This window comes from Nelumbo nucifera, chromosome 1 (genome assembly GCF_055504915.1).
Source record: "Nelumbo nucifera cultivar China Antique chromosome 1, China Antique-T2T, whole genome shotgun sequence".
Classification (NCBI taxonomy): domain Eukaryota; kingdom Viridiplantae; phylum Streptophyta; class Magnoliopsida; order Proteales; family Nelumbonaceae; genus Nelumbo; species Nelumbo nucifera.
Window position 1 is genome coordinate 111306998 of NC_142649.1, and position 20665 is coordinate 111327662.

The window sequence follows — 20665 nt, forward strand, 5'->3', positions numbered from 1 at the left end:
ACGGACCATGCAAAAATATCTGAATTTTGGAGTAAAAACTTACCAGTTCGGTCCGTAGGGGTTCCTTGACAGAAGCACCAATCTGGAGTGCACGAGCTGGGTCCGTAGGTGAGGTCGGGATCGCGACTGTTTCTTCTGTTGGCGAGGCTCGTTCTTCGCCTTGCTCCGTAGGCCGCTCCAAATCGAGGTCGCCGGCCGGCTTGGACTTGCCCTTTAGGGCGGCAACGTAGCACTTGCGGGACTCGAGCTGGTCGCCCCGCACTACCCCCACACCGAAGTCTGTAGGGAACTTCATTGCCAAATAGTAGGTAGAGACCACCGCCCGCAGGATATGCGTGATTGGCCGTCCTATTATGGCGTTGTATGGGGAGGGGGTCGCGACCACCAGAAACTCGTGGTTGAGTCTGACCGCACAAGGCCACGTGCCAACTTCCATGGGCACCGTTTTCTTTCCAAGGGGCCTGACTTCCTCCCCACTGAAGCCCACCAGGGGAGTGCTTGCAGGTTTTAGTTCGCTCCTTGGCAGCTGTAGCCGATCAAACGCCGACTTGAATAGGATGTCTGCCGAGCTGCCTGAATCTACGAGCACGCGCCTAACCTTGAAGTCGCTGATCCTGAGTTTAATGACAAGTGCGTCGTCGTGAGGGTAGCGAACTCCCCGCGCGTCGTCTTCTGTGAAGAGGATCGACTCCTCGGTCTTCGGCCTCTTCGGGGGGTTCCGCTCCTCGAGGACCGCTTCGCAAACTGAGGTCCGGGCTGCCGCCAATGTGCACCCCGCCACCACCGAACCTCCCACAATTACATGGATGGTTCCCCGAACTGGCCTTTCTGCCGGAGGCTGTCGCTGCATCGGTTCGGCAGGCCTGCTGCTAGTCTCTGGGGCGTCTTTTAAGTGTTCGCCCGGCTGATCCACTTTATTGCTATTATTGTTGTGCTGTACAAAGTTTCTTAAGTATCCGCGACGGATGAGCCCCTCTATCTCGTCTCGGAGGTTATTACATTGCTCGGTACTGTGACCGTGGTCCCTATGGAAACTACAATACAAATTCTTGTTTCTTTCGTTCGGATTTCCCTTTAGGCGAGGTGGCCATTTCACGAAGGGGGCGTCCTTGATCGTCATTAGGATCTCGGTCCGCCTCGTGTTCAGTGGCGTGTAATCCGTCCGAGCTGGCAGGGGAGCTCGGAACGACTGGTTCGGTTTTGGATCCCGGGCCGGGTTTTTTCGGTCGGCCGAGCTAGAGGGCTCGCCGTCCCTCTTTCTTTTCTCGTTTCCGCCCTCGGTTCTTTGGTTGATTTCCTCCTCCGTCCTCATGAACTTGTCCACGAGCTTGAGGAACTCGGCCACGGTCGCGGGCTAGTTAGCTACTATGTGCCACTTGAATTCCTTGTGCGTCACCCCTCTTTTTGCTGCGGCGAGCTGCACCGCGGGGTCTAACCGAGGTATCTGTAAGCATGCCTCGTTGAATCGTTTGATGTAGCCCCGTATGGATTCTCCTTCCCTTTGGACTACTCCGAAGATGCTTTCCTCTGCTCTGGGGCACCGTTTGCTGGTGACAAAGTGTGCAGTGAAGACCTGCATGAACTGAGCCCAACACTTTATCGATCCGGGGGCCAGGTTCCTGTACCAAGTGCGGGCTACCCCCTTGAGGGTGGTGGTGAAGGCCACGCACATGCATGATTCGCTGGCTCTGGCGAGGTGCATTTGGGACTGGAAAGCGTCCACGTGGTCGTTGGGGTCGAAGGACCCATCATACTTGTCCAGGGGCGGGAGCTTGAAATCTCTGGGCAAGGGGACTGCCAGGAGTTCTGAGGCAAGGGGGGAAGGAACTGAGAGAATTGGGGCGACTCCTACCTCGTCCGAGCTCGTCTCGCCTTTGCCTCTGAGCTCGGATAGGACGCGGGTGGCAGTTCGTCGACTTCGACGGCGCCTTCGCTGCTGAATGGGCCTTGTACTGGCGCTGCTGGCCTCCGTGTTGTCGAGCTCGATGGGCTCGGAGTGCTGGTAGTCCGCTGCTGCCAGTGCGCCGAATCGGTTTTCCACCAGTGGGGACTCCGGTTTGGAGACCCGAGGTGCTGACCTCGCGGGCGAGGTTCCTGATCCGCCTGCGAGCCGCGAGGCGGGGATGACTTTTCTTTCTCTTCGGCCTGGGGACCAGGCCTGGCTGTTTGGGGGATTCTGGGGCCTGGAGGCCTTTCCTTGGTGGAGGCGCCCATCCTGCGGAGAGGCCTTTACTGGCTTCGGGACAGGGTGGCGAGGTGGAAGTAGTGGTTGGTTCGGTGTCAGTTGGAGGAACTGCTGCTGATAGTGGTATTGGGAGAGGTTGTGCAACACTTGGTGCTGATGAAGCTGGTGTTGCTGGAACTGCTGCATCTGGGCTTGCATTGCCCGCATGCATTACATTAAGTCGTCCAACCGATTTTGGCTAGCTGCCAGGGGGACGGCGGTTGGTTCAGTGAAGGTAGTCCCGATGGGAAGAGGGAAGGGGATGTTTGCGGAAGGTAGGCTTACAGGTGCCACTGCTTGTGGCGTAGTCAGATTGGGGATTCCATCCACCGTGAGGGGGATGGTGAACTGCCAACACACACCACGAGAACTTGGAGCTGTTCCCCGGTGGTGTTTGTCTCTGTGCCGCGTCCGGCGTTGCTGGATGAGGCCATGAGTAATGAGTTTTTCAGAGAAGAAGGAAAGGGTATGAAAGTTTTGGAGGGAGGCTTTTTGAAGCGTTTCCCACAAACGGTGCCAATTGATGATGCACAATCTGGCCGGTCTTAGCTGTCGATGATCTTGCCTCTGAACTGAGTAACAGGGACCTGAAACGGAAGGAGAAGAGAAGCTCCGGGGAGAACCCGGCGTAAGGGCTCCGAAGCTCAAGTTAGAATCCTTCAAAGGCAAGATAAACCAGATAGCGCGAAAGTTAGCATACCTCGTTCCTGGGGGGTAGAAGCCTTTTATAACCACCTCGCACACTCATTCCAGGCCTCCGTCAGGTCGGGCATGATTACTTCTGAACTCCTGCTAGTTCGGGTGTCATTTCCTCTGGCCGAACAGAACCGCCACTGTTCCTTTTGTCGGAGCCGTCTCTGCGGCAAGTGACGACGGTTGCAGGTGGCGGTGGCAGGAAGCTGTTTGAAATGCGGCTGTCAGGCGTCAGATCCCAAATCAGTCAGGTGCGTCGCCCTTGGATACGGATGTCCTTGGTGTCGGGTACGTTTGGCTGGCCTGGTGCTCTGGAAGTGAAGTGTTGGAGTGGCGAGCGAGGTGCCTTGAGTTCGGTTTGGAGTGTTCCGAGCTGCCATGGGCCAGCTCGGGTCAACTTTGTGAGGCTCAGGGCCCAGTATAGTTCGTGCCCCTTGTAGGGAGCTCGGGTTCTCAGTAGGGAGCTCGCTCTTAATAGGGAGCTCGGACTCCTAGTAGGGAGCTTGTTCTTAATAGGGAGCTCAGATTTTAGGGAGCTCGGGTTCTTAGGGAGCTCGGACCCTTAACAGGGAGCTCGCTCTTAACAGGGAGCTCGGATTTTAGGGAGCTCGGGTTCTTACTTAGGGAGCTCGGATTTTAGGGAGCTCGCTCTTAACAGGGAGCTCGGGCTTGGGGAGCTCGGGCTTAGGGAGCTCGCTCTTAACAGGGAGCTCGGGCTCCTAGTAGGGAGCTCGGACTTAGGGAGCTCGGGTTCTTAGGGAGCTCGGACCTTTGACAGGGAGCTCGCTCTTAACAGGGAGCTCGGGCTAAGTACAGCGGTCTGGAGTTCGGGCTCAGTAGTGGGCTTGGACTTGCTTCCGATGTTCGCTTTGGGCGCTCTACTGCCCCGAGCTGCTAGCCTTCGCCACATGTCGGGCGATCGTGAGGTCGGGCCAAATTTCCCTTCATCAAATAGCATATATTATATATTAATATATAGTATATCAAATCTTTTCGGATCGGATAAGGGATGATCCGAATCCGATCTGATCTCTAATCGAACCCTATTATCCGATCCATCCTAATAGAGATGATCCAAATTCGATCAAATGGATTTAATCAGATCATGATCCATTCCATTTGCACCCCTAAGTCCAATATGGTGGTGGTACTCAGGTCCCTCATTTCCCACTTCTTTTGGACCCAAATCTTACTAAATGGGGTGAACAAGATTCAAAAGCAACCTAGAGAGAGAGAGCTCAAATAATACCTTTGATGTTCTTGGAGTTAATACTAGAAAGGGCTTCTCACATATGTAGCCAAAAGAGGAGCGTTTGAGCGGCATGGAAGCTAGAATGTCCACTAGCTCTTCCAAAACATAAACAGTGGCATTCCTTGTTGAAAACGAAAGAAAAAAAAATGAAGGAAAAGTGGATAGGGAAGAAGAAAAAGAAAAGAACAAGAGGGAAGGGAAGTGACAAGAGAAAGAAAAAGAATAAGTGAAGCAAGGATAGGTAAGGTGGCTACAAGGGGATATATGTTTTTTTGTGAGGAGGGGTGTGGGTTAGTATTGGGGCCTACGTAAAGATTTTTAGACATGGATAATCTAGGTATTTTGTGAAAGTTTTAGGGTTAGAATGAATTCGGCTTCAGTCAGGGCAAAGCCCATTAGGACAGTTTTTTTGTCTTGTATTGAAAATATCTCCATAATTATGTGTTTTATTTTATGGAGAGATATTTCCAATGCAAGGTTGAAAAAGACCGTTAGAATGGTGTGGGCACAAATTTACCCTGATAGAAGCTGATCTGATTAGAACACTCGTAGGGTTCGGAAAAGTAGGAGCTGCTTTGGTAGAGAATTGCTTTGAAGGGCATGCATGTCTTTTTCTTGCAGGTTTAAGGGTAGAAGTATATAAATCTGGGTAAATCGGGGGCAACGTGGGACTTGGAACAAATTCACTATTCAGTGTTATCCAAAGTCTTACATTGCGAATTAGATCAAAGGCCGGCCGGCCTTGTTTTATAGGTATCAAGTTTGGACCTAAAACCAAGCCTATTTTGCCCTACTTTGCTCCTATACAATATTTTTTCATATATTATATACATAATATAATTTAAAAATTTTATAAATAATTAAATTTTACATTTTGATGCTATTGGTCCAATGCTAAGCTCAGCCCAGATTACATTTTAGGCTCAAGGTCTGGGTCGGGCAAGGGCTATAAGCCTTATAATAAATAATAAGCCCGGCCCAACCTATGGTCACTCCTAGCGTAGGAATGGAAACAGAGCAGGTTCAGGGTGGAGCACCCCCTCCCCATCATTAGTGGCAGGACGGGGCACCCATTCCATCAGGGACAAGGAATCCCCTATTTTTCCCTGCACCAATATAATCACCTAAAAATGCATTTAATTTAAAGGTATTTTAGAAATGGAATTATGAAAATTTGAGGTATTGATTGGTCAAAACTTTTTTAATATTTCATGTCTTTCTCGCATCATAGATTTTCCCTTGGAAATGTGTGAAGATGATTTATTTATCCCGAGGATTGTTACAAAGGCAAATTTAGTGAGTGAAGCTTTCAACAAATGAGAGTGCCTAAAATGGCAGATTGATCAAAAAGGCCAAATGGAGATTTTGGGTAAAAATTCATGGTGGATATTTAAGATGTTTCAGAATTAATGAAAATGGCTGATATTTATTAAGGTGTATAGAGATTTAATGGTACAAAGTATGGTTTTAAAAAATAACCCAGAAACTGAACCATTCTGGCCACCGGTATCCAGGTCGACCATCTGGTTTGAATGGACCTGTTTTGACAAAAAAATAAAAAACGGTCAAAACCATTGAATGGTTCAATCATCTGAATCAACGGATCGTTGACTGATTCAATTGTCTTTGTCCAAGAACCAAGTTTGGAATAAAACAGAACCAATTGCCTAGACAGTTGTCAGGCCGAACGGTCCAACCATCTGAGTCAACAGTTTGAAAACCATGGTACAAAGTGGTCAATGCTTGAAAGAGTACGCTAATCAAATTTCTTACGCGAAATTTGATAAGTTGACATATGTTGGGCTCTTAGGCCTGAGGCCTGACATCAAGATTTGAAGGGTATGTGGGTGGGTGGGTAATTTTAGGGTCAAGGGATCTCGACTAATCAAAGTTGCTGAACGGGGGATTTAACATCAACATGGGTGCGTGAGATCTTTGGAAATTGAAGCTTACCATGTGGGAAGAAGTATTTCAATGTCCTTAACAAGTGATTGGATCCGATCAGGTGACAAGGGTGTAAAAGATGCGGGTTGCTGGATTAGACTCTAGCACGATTAACCATAAATTTGGCAAATTTTTGTGCCTAGGTTGGTATTGGGTTGATGGTCGCCGGATTAGAAGATGATTGTGAGGTTTGATCTAATAATAGTGGTGATGGTCCTGCTTGTAAGTAGATTTTGGTTTAGTTTCTGGTCTTTTTGGATCTACTGCAAGCAAAAACTCTATTGTATACGGCATCCATCTGCACATAATAAATTTTTTCTGTACATTTAAATTAAATTCATAGTGAGATGTTCCAATATGGGATTGGATGCACGTAAATTTTTTGCTTACAGGAGATCCTATGGCGATTTAATGATATCAGATCGACTAGTTGAGGTATAAGGATATCCGATTTCATGGGTCTTCAGGATTGGGAACATAGACTGGGGCTAGGCTGGTCAAATTTGTTCTTGAAAACATTTCAAACACGGGCTCAATCCAGTAAGGAAACTAAAAGATTTTTACGTAGTAAAGGGAACTCAAGATTGATTTCAGGCATAACGTCCACCACGATATTTGGTCCATTTCAACTTTTCTTATACGCAATCCCATATCAGGCGAATTGATACTTTTTTTTTATTTTCTTAAATTTTATTTTAAAATCGGTTCAGGGAGACCAGTTTAGGACTCTACCCCTTAAACCGACCAGACCCCAATACACTCACTATAAAGACATATCAAAAAGGTCCCAAAACAATATGTATCAACCAATACAAGCCAATATTAATAGTAATAATACCGACGTTAGATTGGACGATAAAACAAATTGGATACTTGAATCTAGAGTTAGTTCCACCACAACATCCGAATTTGTTGCTCAGACGAATTGGTTCCCAAATCTCCTGAGTTGGCCCATACTCAATTCGGTTAAACATTCAACTCAGATTGTACGTCAGATGTACAAAATTCCGCAATCACATCCGCCCAGGTTTCGACAAGTCCGGACCCGCTATCCTTAAACATTCAACTTCCATAGTTCCACCAATGATTCGAATTCAGATGTGCTACCAACAAACGCTCAAAAAACATCGACTTTTAAAACAGACCACCCATTCAGACCCGCTACCATTTTAGCCATTTTTTATTTTAATTTATTTCAACAGACCACCCATTCAATCCGAATGGTTGAACTGCTGACCCAGTGGCCAAAAGTGGTTCCGATTCTGAATCAGCTTTTAAAACACTCATGTTGGATTATGAATCCCATCTTTCTCCGTTAGTGAATTCCGTTTAAATGAGAGCTCCTAATTCCTAAATAGAGATTCTCTTTCCAAACTAAAATTCAAAACTTTTGGAGCTTATTGATTTCCTTTGGGCAATCAATAATGGAAATGTATATTAGTATTATAATAGGATGTCTCTCTGTTTCTTCTCCCCAATAACGTAAATCTCTTATATAAACCATTTTATCTAATTGAAAATAGTTAATGATAGGATATCACATGAGCTGATCCCGCCAATCTATATGCCAAGAAATGCTTAGGTACAACAAAAGAGAGTTTACTGATGGCTTTCAAGCAACAATGGAAAGGTATTAGGACCCCTTGTTGCATTTGCGGATGAATATTGTTCTATAATATGGGGTAGATGATTCATCACAGATAAGCATCCAGAAGGTTTAAAATGATATCTGGCCATGCAATAAAAACACTGCTAACATAAAGTATGGTTGTAAACCAAAGATCAGTTATGGGGTGCAACTTAAGTAGGCCCAGCCTGAGCCCAAACAGGCCCAACCCGAAATTTTACACAGATTAGGCTTGGATTTTTGGTCCTCTGGCTGAGCTCAGGCCCAAGAAGTCAGGTTTTTTTATTTTTCAAGCCAAGTTAGCCGAAACCCAACCCGAGCCTGACCCAATTATATACATTTATACATATATATGTGCATATATGTAAATATTGCATACATATTTATATATACAACATTTATATAGATATATCACATACATAAATATATGAATATATATTTGCATAAATACATTTATATATGTGCAATTTTAGAGTGAGTTCATTGACCAATCCAAGCCCGGCCTAGGCCCAAACCCAACCCAAGTGCATCAAATTACAGGGAGGGTTGGCTCAGATTGGAAAAATCGGGCTTAACCTTGAACTCGGGCCGGGCTCAGGCCTTAAGCCCAAATTTTAGGGTCAGGCCTGGGTTCACCATAAACCCAACCCAACCCGCCCAACTTGCACCCCTAGATCAGTTCTGTAAGACATTTGACAGTGCTAAATAAGAAAATTTGTTGACTCGCGTACTCGGCTACTTTAATCTTTGACCTCTGATATTAATATTCTTAATCTTAGTAACCAGAAAAACTTTGGGAACTAGTAACAGCAATACTATTGGACAAGGAATTGAATTCAGATCCAGAAGAAAGCTAGGGACTCTTATTGTTGTGCAATTTCTAATGGTATAGAAGAGAGTTACCAACATTCAATGAAAGCCTTTTAAACTCAAAAGTGGCGATGGCTAATGGCTTACAGGTCAAGTTTCTTTTGTTTTTTTTTTTTTTTGATGAAACATGCCAAGTTTCTGGAACACCAAAATCCTAACTTGATTCGTAAGAATTCAGATATAAAGGAAATCTTATCTAAAAGATTTATATTAGATTCAGAGTGGAACCAGATATTGAATAGAATTAATAAAGTAGTCTATATTATCAAAATATTATATATTATTAGTAAAATGGACTCAAAAATGACTTTGATGTTGCATAAGGAAAAGAAAAGAGACCAGCCTACTGATAACAATGACAGTACTATGCTCTCTGTGTGCTGAAACAAGCAAATCACCTATTCATACAATGAAGATACACCGATTATGGCTAAAATTCCTTCAAACGTTAAGGATGATTTGCAACTACCATCAAAGATCCTTTCTATAGGGTAGGTGCCTTAAAAGTGCCAACTCCTAAGTAAGAGGTAAAGCAATGTTGAATGAATACAACTCCATGATCAGACAGGATCTTGGATAGTTCTAATCTAATGGCAGAAAGGGGCATCCCGAATCCTTATGTAGGAATTACTTGATGAATTAAAACACCAACCTAAAAAATGAATAAAGATCATCTTGACTCCAACACATAAATCATGGTTTTTTATGCACCCTAATGAAAGAGTAACAGGCATACACTCCATGCTCCTAAAAACTACTCAATATGTGTCAGTTGTATTCACATTTGAAGATAGCCATGCAATAGTAAGAACAAAACAAATATATGCCACCTCCATAACTGGTGTACCATAAAGATATTGAAGTATGGCCGACCCTAAGTTGCAGTTCAATTTGATTGATTGGTTTCGGCTTCACCAGAGCTCCAAACAAAGTTGTGGAAGATTAGCTGGCATTACCTGGATGCTTCATTCTCTTCCCAGGTTTAATAAGAACATCACATCCACAATCATCGATATCCTATCTCTATCACACATCAAACTTGACAATCCAAAGACTCGTTTTACAGTACAACATGGAACCTCAGAGATAAAGTTCTCATCGTAAATTGTAATATGAACCCAAGCATAAATGCTTCAGTACAAATATCTAACTTTTTATACCATTATTACCATCATAAGAACCTCATGTTACACCATTAAATATCAATCAAAACAAGAAAAAATTGAAAGTCTGAGTAAATCTAGTCATGCTTGCACCTCTTTCACATATTTCAGTAACTATAAAGAATGTTATGAAAGAAGAGAGAAAAAAAAAAAAAAAAAACAAGTCTACCTGAGGGGGAGAATTTAGAACAGAAGCTCTTAACACTGGAATTCCAGCATATGAAGACACCAAGAGAACTTCCAGGATTAGAAGCCTCCCAAAATTTCCTACAAAATTATCTGATGGAAAGAGATCAGCTTGCGATTCTCATTAAATGAACTATATCATTTATCACACAACACCTAGCTTGATCACTAGAGCATGTGATCAACCAAAGAAAGGTTGCAACCTAATCTTTCTCAAATATCAAATGCATTTATACTGCTGCTCAGTTTTAGAAAGCAAGCAGGCATCCCTTTACTTGAACCATACTCTGAAGTTGATATCGATCCCTCCTCAACAAACCCCATTAGAGAACCTTGTGAGCCTTGCCATAGTACCTATTTATGAAGGGAGACTGCACCACAAATTCCAACAAGCAACATGCTCAAAGATTAACATAACATAAAATACAAAGTTGCCACCAAAATTATTGATCAGAAAGCAAAAAAGTTGCAATAAAAACTACAAATAAATGATAGTCCTTTTACTCACAACAAGATGAGTCAACCTCAAGCTTCCTAATGTGCCCATATAATTTCTGTTCCACTAGAAGGGTGATGGGGAGCAGGGGGCAAAAGTAATTTTTCAAGGTAGATCTTACCCTCAGGCCTCAACCTCAAGAAACAGGCAATCACACCAAGAAGCATACAAGTTGCTTTGCATGTGAGGTAATGCAACCAGGGTTAGGAACACTTGGAAGGAGCAAATAATTCATTCAACAATATAGAATCCATCTACGATCAAGTGCAAAGACTTGAGCTACACAATGATCATCTTCATTGAGGGAACATGACAAGCTAGACTAAAGAATAGGAATTTAAAATGCCATTGCAGAGCATGAGGGTTGGTCACTTGCTTTTCTCACTCAACACAGGGGTCAGAGTTTAAGGATAACACAGTGACAGCTAAAGTTTTGATAATGGCACCATACAAAGGCACAGCTACCAAGGGGAACAGAAAGGAAATAAAACTTGCATACTTATAGTTCAAAAGTGAATTTCAAAATTCAAATACAAATAAACAAAACACGAGTGGGTGCATTGCATGAATGAAAGAAGACTATGAAGGGCATTATCAAACATGAAATGATCATGCATTGAATAACAATTGAACTGCATTCACGACCTCAAGGGCCAAGAACAATGAAACAATCCCTAATGATTCAGTGATCAAATAACGCTACTTTGAAGGAAATTTTAATTGAAAAAAAAAAAAGAAAAGTTAAGGACAGAGTCATTTTTCTGAAGGCAATATGAATGCCAATATTTGAGTTACATCTGAATTGCATGGATAGCTTTTCGCAACCAAGAACATTGCAAATAGAAAATGCACTGGCTTCAAACTCATTTTGGGCCTAAATGATGAAGGGGCAAAACTTTATAAGCTCTCTCATTTATGAATAGTATTCTTCCGTCATTTATTTGAGATATGTGTAATGCAGTTGTTGTCAAGACTTTACCTTTACTTGGGATATGTCAGGTATATCTGGAGTTTGCACAGGATAGAACTTGTAAAAGCGCATGCTTTCAAATGCAGCTTTAGTCTCCTCACTCATTTCTTCCAGGGCCTTCTTCCGGGCTTCCCTTGCCTGAGAAGGAATTAAATGTATCAGGAGTGCTCACATTTAAACATACACCTCCACAACTGTTGATCAAGAAAAGGAATAGTTTGAAGCTATAGATATTTGAGAAATACCTCCCGATTAGCTTTCTTTGCTTCTCTGACTTTCTCCTTAACAAAGTCCTAGGAAAATAAAAGCACGTATTATCTTGGTTAAAGAAGAGAATGTTCAAAGCAGTACATGTTTGCCATTCACTAAAAATACCTTGAATGCATCTTTTTGATCCTCAGATAATTCCTCCTCCTTGATTAAATTATCAGCAAATTCCTGCAGATAGTAAAAACAGTATTTAGGACAACAGACAGTATGTCAGATAAACGTGAAAGGCATAGTGGTCCCTCAAGAAGCACCGCTATACCTTGCACCATTCTAATTATTATGGTAATCAATAAGAAAATATCTTTGTTTACATATGGCAAATATTTGTATCTGAAACTTATGATGAATGCCAAGAAAAGATTTTGAAGTGACAATCTAGATGGTTTTTGACCACTCACCCAAACCCTTTTTGGGTTTTAAGGGTGTGTAGTTAGGTTATAGTAGAAAACACACACAAGCCATAGAAAAAAAAAGACCCTATTTGTACCTCAAGCTCGTCAAGCTCCCAATCAAATTCACAAAAGACCTGCAGGGGAAAAGACCAGAACTAAACATTATTTACTTGATATACTAAAAGCTTTTGATACGCACATACCCCTAAGTCATGTAAGTAGAATCCAATAAATTACTTGATATATTAAAAACAAGCATATTAAGAGAATATCAGGGATAAAGAGAAAGGAAGGAGTGGAAGCAAAGTAGCTATGCATATCATCCAGAAAGAGTGGAATTCTAAATCAACTTTGAAGTTTGAATTTAGTATTTTAGTTTGTACTTTACTATCTTACCGGTTTTGGTTCTGCTGGAAAAATGATATTAACTTCTGTACACTGCTCAAATTCGTCCTCCTTCAAGGGCTGATAGAAATCTGTAGAAGGTAAATTTCATAAAATAAGTGCTTATGAAGTTTAACATGCAGAAGTAGGGCATGAATTTATTGGAAGAATCAATTACATACATTTACTGTATCAAGAAGTGAATATCTAAAACACCAACACAATTATTTCCATTATGAAAAAACAACAAATATCTTAGAGCTAAATTATTGCCCAAGCCATGCAACATAGGAAAACAATAGCAGGAATAAAAAGGTACTGCAATTATATAGTAGCCTGATGCACCTTAGGTAATTAAGATGCCTGACACACAACCAAGGAAAAACAACAGAATACCACCATCCAACATTAGGTAGAAGATCAGGAAAACTCACAAGGCAGACAATATTCAAATTTCTTGACACGTTCTAATTTCAGGTGACTTAAAGCAGCCCTGCATCAAAGGGGAAAAAATAAATATAAACTGTTAAAAATATAAAACTGAAAAAGAACAAAAGATACAAGACCCGCTAGTCCAAAAGAAAATTTTCAAATAACCCTAAAAAGGAACAAATCTGATTTACATGTATTATAAAATCACATAGTAATTAAACATCAGTGTACCAAAATCAACAAGGATGGTGGGTAATGAATTAGGAATAGTTAGTAAGTTGCCACACAAGGCGATGCCCAGAGATTGATTGATCAACCAAAACTAAAATGCATCTTCTTACCATTTTAAGATTAAAATATGTTTCCTAATACTATACAGATTAAGGTAATCAGGTCAGTATCAGAATTAGAAGTTTATTGATTACTCTAAGGAAACATAGATCTTACATATCGAGATATCATAAACTTCTTATTGAAAATATACAAAGTTTATCGAATTGAACCTCAATGTTCCTTCATAAGATGCATGGATTATATTAAAAATGAAACAGACTATGTACATTACATATAGGCATCCCTTGGAGAAGAACAACTACCACTCGAAACAAATAAAACTTAAATTACAATCTAGACCAAAACAATTGAAATTGACCCCCTGTTTAGCTAAGGCATCAGCTACCCCATTGCCCGACCTTTGGCCCCACTGAATTCTTGTAATCACGTTTCTTGTAAGCCATTTGATTTTCCTAATTTCATCCCTATAGACCCATTCCACTGTCTCCATATTTCTTAATCATTGATCTGTCCATGTTCATCTCTTGCCAATTGCGCACCTTGAAGTATAGCAAGAATCCCAGACCATAATGAGTCCCCAACCTCATTGGTCCAGAAAATAAAGATACAATACAACCACCTTGATCTCTAAATACTCCTAGACCCGAAGGTCCAGGGTTGGCTGAAGCTGTTCTCCCATCAAAGTTTAGATTTATGAAAGCCTCAAGATCTAAAATTTTACAATTGCTTCTTCTTTGAAGAGCATCGTACCACCTCTCCCTATTTTCTCCCTTCCCAGATTGTCCATATTACTGCTTCCCTTGTTCACCTCTATAGCATTCTACCTCATTCTTAGCAGATTGTTCCAGTTTATCATTATTTTGAGAAGAGGCAAAGTGCATCCAAGAAGTATTTGGTACTATCAGTATTTTAAAAGCACAAGGGCCTTTTCAGACCCAAGGCACAAGGTGCAAAGCAAGGCAGAAAAAATTAGAAATTCAAAAAAGAAATGCACAAAGTTTAAAAAAAAAAAAGCAAAGCATTCAAAAATGCAAAAAAAAAAATCAAAATAAATAAAAATATTACAATAGTATTTATTAAGAAAATGCAAACTTTAAATAAATATTTTAAAAATCCCATTGGCCCAGATTAAAAAACATAATCATAACATATGAAACATATCAAAGTGAAAATGTAACAATAAAATTAAACATGACATATAAATCTTATTCAAGCATGAGAAGTTTTCAATCACATTATTTTAAATAGCTATGGCTAATATGATGTTAAAGATCTTGCATCCCTAATTCTAGCAGCTGTATCAAGCCCCTTGAGGCAATCCCAAACAAGTCCATGCGGAAGTCTTAAATTCTTAACTCTGCATAAAAAATTCACTTTACAATTTTAATTATGGTTCTTTATCTTTTGAAAGATAATACTAATAAACTATGAATGAATAATATTAGCAGAAAAGGGAGTTCTCAGAAGCTTTCCACTATCTAGGGATTGGCCAATATATATATGTTACAGCATGCTTCAAAACTGGGATTCATGTAGCCAGCCAGCCTGGCCCCAATATATATGTTAGAGGATGATGATGCCTCAAACTGGAATATATATATATATATATATTCAAAGTCAAACACCATATCAATGGTGTTACATGCTAATCTGGACCACATTGATCAATAGCCTTGTCAAGGTTCCCTTTTCACTTTGAAATGCTCATGAATAGGTGTTTGCCACTGACTAATTTATTTGAGGCTTGTGTTTCCCTAACACTTAAAATAAAACGTATTCAGGTTTTGATGATAGCACTTTAAGACTCATCTCTACTATCTACATGACAAACCCCCATTACAAATTAATAACTTGAATACTACAAAACAACAAAGATCCAAAACCTCATATAATCAGGTAGACCAATAATAGGAATAAACATCAAAAAATGGCATAGGCCAAAACTTCATTTTGTAAGTAAAATAAAATTTATAAAAAGAAAAAGAGTACAAGAACGGTAATAAGAAATCAACCAAAAGGAAAAGAATGAAACAAAACAAAACCAACTCTAAACATTCAAACACTTCGAAAAGAAACATCCTCCGAAAGACCCCCAAAACCAGACAAAACAAACCCAGCCCCCAGCGCCTAAAACACTCAGCCCAAGAAAACCATCAAACACTTGCAACAAAAACACTATACTCCAAAAAACACCACATCAATCAAGACTTGCCTGTTCAATATCTCAAGTAACTTAAACAGTTACCTTTTTTACTCCTTTCAAAACCACTTTCTGTTTTCATCACCATTTTGCTAGGCCTACCTCAACTAAACCCCCCTCTTAAGTCTCAGCCTAGCAAAAATTCTTGAAACCTGAATATTTCAATGGTTCTTCTGCTTTCTGAAGCCTCTTTTGGTATAGGCCAAAACATTGGACATGTTCAACAGTCAGAGTCTAAGACCTTGGTTGGCATGATAACAGAACATATAGTACAAGGTCATTATCATATGTTTTTTCTGACATTTAATGTTGATACTTGATACAGATGAGTAACAGGATTTCAGACAAGAGTCCTAAATTAATGAATTTCCTATTCAAGATAGGTCCGGCTTGGGACTCGGTGGATCTGTACAAGACAAGCTAAAATGACTATGAGACACCAAAAGGGAGATCTTAACAAATATTTCACTGTCAAGAAATTTCTTCAAGGAATAAAACCATTTTGCTGCCATTGTAGTACAATAGTGCACAGAGTGAAGGTGATACACCCTTTGTCTTTTCCTGACAAGTTAAAAAGAAACCAAGAGATTTCCACATGAATCCATTAGAAGCAACTAGGTAAAAGATTTCTTTTCTTTTCTTTTCTTTGTTGGTAGGGGGAAATACTGAATCTGCTCATGATGCAACCAAGCACTTTGTACTCTCTAATCTTTTTCTTCTTTTTTTCATTAAAATTCAGAACAGTTCAAAAAAGAGGCAAAGGACTTCACATATAGATCTTTTCATTCTAGCAGGAGATCATCTCTACTTAGTAGGGAAAAGTGACATGGATGGCAATTGTTGGTCACTAGAACCAAGAAATAAAAGCAAGCTACAAAATTTACTTCCACAAGTAGGCAGAATACAGAACACTTCAAACAAATTCAATAGTTATACACATGTAAGAATATCACAAATTCACAATAGATAGTTGCCCAAGTGCAATAATGAACACTGGTATCTAAAATGTACCAGAAACAACTAACTATCTATATAGCAAATTAGCATCTAGTTTAGTTAGCAAGATGAAAAATCAATAATTAGACTCTTATATAAATGTTCCACATAAATCCTGCAAGCACAGGATCAGTTGATACATCTAGTAAGTAAAATATAGAAACAAAATCAAGAAGACTGAAGCTAAGTATAAGCGGCTAAGCTAGAGAACCAAACAATCATGAAATTTAGTCCAAGTTCAATGCCTCACAACCATATTCCTTAGTTTGATAAAATCTTCAATTGGCATAGCATGAGAAGACTTAAAGAACAACAAAATAATGCACCAGTACCTTCTCTGAGTGCAGCTTAAAATAAAAATCTGAGACTTCAATCTGTCCACTTGGCTATCCCTGTAAAATAACATGACAACCAAATAATGACATCATTGATGTTGGATTCACATCAATCAAGGAGCATCCCCAAATCACTTCCATAAGAAACATATAATCCAGAAAATCACTAAAGTAAATGAGAGAACAAAACCTATTTTCTAAAGGGATGTATGGAACCCAATCCATTTTCATTTTCTTCATTGGCACTATTTCCTCAGCTTCCCTTTGGACTGAATTAATGCCAATCTTATCGGAAGGTGGGAAAGGAGAAACAACCTGTTCAAAAGTTGGGGGAAAAAGTAAATAAGGAGCAAGAGGAACTAAAAATCACTAACACAAGCAATAATGCTTATAGCTATATAGAATAATATTAGTTAAACACAAATGGCAAAAAAAATGCTAATTCACAATAGTACCACAAATGCACTTATTTAGGAAATCAAGGTTATATAGTCTCAAATACAAATGTCCATGTCATAGAACTTGCAGTCAAACATAGATTCAGCTATCTATAAGCACACATGAACACAGATACAGACTGATTTAGCAATGTGTAGCATATACCTATACTGCAACTAACATATATAAATATATCATCTTTTCCAGCTTTAAATAACAATTTCAATGTTGTATAGGAAAAGGAAAAGGAAAAGGAAAAGGAAAAGGAAAAGGAAAAAATTTCCTTCACAACACACAAATTGTTATTTTAAAGAAAATACACACCAGGTCTATAGCTTTTCTATTTCTTCAATTCCAGTTGCAAGTATATCTCCATTTAAGTTTGCATAGATTTGGTGAAACTGTACACATGACATTGCCAGGCTTCCAAGTGGGACTGGGTGTATAGCTTTAATACAAGTTCAAATTCAGTATATGCATACAATTCCAAGTAATGGATTCTTCCCAATAAAACAACTTTGAATTAGGGAAGGTTCTTCCAGAAAGCCAATAGCCAGCTTGGTTGGCCAGGACTAAAAGAAAGGCATATGATCATGCATCAAAGTTCATAGTCCATTGTTCAATTGCAGCCTGGACAAGTCTTGGCTTTCATTGTAGGCTTGATTTGGTGGAAGAACATGTAATCTAGTAAAGGAACTTAACTGGACACCAGGCTACTGCAGAAATTTCCATGCAATCAAGACCACTTAGATTAACTAGAGCCAAGAAAAAAGAAATGAAGCTTAAACCAACTTACTGCCACAACAGTGGGGATACAGACTACTTTCCCTTCACCCTTGAAGAATACCATTTGAGCTGGGGGGAAAAAAGGAAAGATATACATGCCTATGTCAATACTTTGAAGTTTAAAGATCAAAAAATGCATTAAGCGAAGATATACATGAAACCAAGCATGGTGAAAAAAAGTTAAAAAATGAAAGAAGAGGAAGAGGTAATGAAATTAAGAAGTTGGATATCAACTGACAAAAACTGGAGAAAAGACATAAAATCAAATGTAACTTTTTAGGTGCTACCCATGCTAACCATCTTTCAGGTGAATATTGGAAACAAGTTGACACTGTATCCAAGTTTGATGAATGGCAAACAGAATCTTTAGCAATGAGAATAAAAAAATAAAGTTATCTCAACCACTTACGTTCTGTAGCACCAAAAAGGTAGACTTTCTTCTCATAAAGATCTCCTCCCTCTTCAAAGGCATTCTGGCCACAAAAATGACAACCCATCACTATATATGCTTTGTAGTTTTATTTTCTTCCGTTGATACCCAAGGAGTATGAAATACATCATTTCATGCTATCAACATAGTTTACCAAACAATAAAAAAATAGGATATCAAGTTAGATTGCATAACATCCAAAAATATGCATAAATACTGCAAGATAACTCACTTCTAAATTTGAAAATTCCCATTTGTACTGATTAAGCAAGTCCAATTGATCCCACTGCAATTAACACATCAATTTTTGTGAGAAATGCGCAGGATAACACTATAACAGTGCAAATTGCCAATTTTCCTTTAGCATCCTACTATCATTGATAAAATTTAAATAAAAATGGAAAGATCAAGCCATACCTCCGTGCCAACTGGGAATGCAGCTTGCCATAGATCTTCCTACAAAACGGAGACCAACATTTGGGTCAACAGAAGAGAAAGCCATCAAGATCTCGAACTGTTCTCTCTTTTTTAGTGAAATGTTTACTTTCATCAATAGTATTTGATAGTCTTAAAGCAGCTTCGAGCTCAACATACAAAAGAAGTAGATAACAAGTAGAATTACCACTTTGAAGCTTTGAATCAAAGAGTGAGGATTTGTATAAGACCTCTAAAACATTTTACAAACAAATACGTTCCCAATAGGGAGAAAGAAAACTACATTACAATCCTTATATGGACTTCACAAATAAGAAACTGAAAGATCGAAGTCAACAATAACCTAAAGAACTCAAATCAAGCTCGGAATATCTCACTAGAACTTCAGAAATAATCATTTTAATACGGAAAATAGCACAACCATCCAGAAATTGAAAGCTAAAAGCTACAAAAAAACCCTAAAGAAACCAAATCAAATCAAACCGAATCAAAGAAATACACAAATAAACAGAATCGAAAATCGAAGAAGCAAGATGAGTCACCAGATTTCGCTTCTCGGGGAAGAATTCGGGCTCCTCTTTTTGCTTCGGTGCAGCAGGAGCTTTGACTCGCTTCCCTCTGCTCGATGCTTTGGTTGAATCCTTGGGGAGCTCTTCGGGAGATTTGCTGTCTTCCTTCTGGCTCGCCTTTCTCTTCGAACCTTTCCTCATCGTCTAGATTGAGGCAAAGACAGACAGCAGAACAGACGCGAGGAGAGAGAAATGGACTTGCGGCGTGAAGAGAACGCGGTCGGACCGAATTCGAAGGAAAATAGAGAGAGAAAGAGAAAGCTGGGCTGGGCGATGGGTAGAGGTTACTGGAAGAGAGATGTAGAGAGAAGCGTGGGTATTTATAGTGTATAGGGAGGTTTTGAAATATTTCAAATTTAGCGAGGGTTCAAAAAAACAACGTACGGACGATCCCGGGTTAAAATTTTTTGGGAGATTCCGTTGGAACAGGGTCTACCGTCGAGGCTGTACACCCCGTGAGAGAGCCTCTAATTTATAATTTTTGATGAAGCAAGTAGGGCATCTGCTTATCGCTTAACGTGACCTTCAGACCGTTTAGGAGGGCTTATGCGTTTGGGATGCGTTGCGTTATCTGAGCTGTGGTGGTTGAGCTCGTGTGTTCCGGATAAGTAATTCAGAGCTCTTGTGTTCCGGAAAGATTATATTAACTTTCAGGATTACGTTTTCCATGTGGGTCCAGCTCAAAACATCAGAACTAGGGGTGCAAATGGATCGGATCCGACATCCGATCTTATTTGATCGAATATATACATTATTTATTTATTATATATTTATAATATATAAATATAAATATATACATTATTTATTTATTTATAAATATATTTTTTATTTTATTTTTATAAATTTGTTATATTATTTATTTTTTTACAAAAAAAATATGTATATATATGACGAAAGCAATTAAAAAATATTTGTATCTTTTTTGTTTTTTTTACTTGATTTAAATTGGTATATTTTATTTTTCTTTTAATAGTTTATTAATTTTTAAAGAAAACAAGTTGGATCGGATCAGATCCGACTTACCAATAGGATTTGAATTCAAATCAAGTCCTATCAGATTCGATTGAATCAGATCCGGCATGAATACTGTGGAATCATATTCGAATATACCCTAATTTGAATCCGATCCGATCCGTTTGCATCCCTAATCAAAAGTCATATCTCAAAAAGCAATGTTTTCGAACCACCGTTGACCTAGACGGTTAGACCTGGGCAATCAAATCATCTTTTATTTTATTTTTTTTAGTTGGAACGAGACACCCATTTGAACATGATGATC

At 39.7% G+C, this 20665-nt stretch overlaps 1 protein-coding gene across 1 annotated transcript; it reads right to left on the reverse strand.

Moving 5' to 3' along the window:
- Positions 1-9742: 9742 nt before the first annotated feature.
- Positions 9743-19966, reverse strand: LOC104589299 (protein HEAT INTOLERANT 4). Its single transcript, XM_010247560.3, has 14 exons — positions 19360-19966; positions 18800-18838; positions 18615-18668; positions 18362-18425; positions 17963-18021; positions 16919-17043; positions 16726-16785; positions 12906-12964; positions 12484-12563; positions 12183-12221; positions 11801-11863; positions 11671-11718; positions 11435-11563; positions 9743-10330 (listed from the first exon to the last, which is right to left on the reverse strand). Exons 1-14 carry the CDS (start codon positions 19525-19527, stop codon positions 10283-10285), a joined length of 1035 nt encoding a protein of 344 aa, XP_010245862.1. The 5' UTR covers positions 19528-19966; the 3' UTR covers positions 9743-10282.
- Positions 19967-20665: the final 699 nt, after the last annotated feature.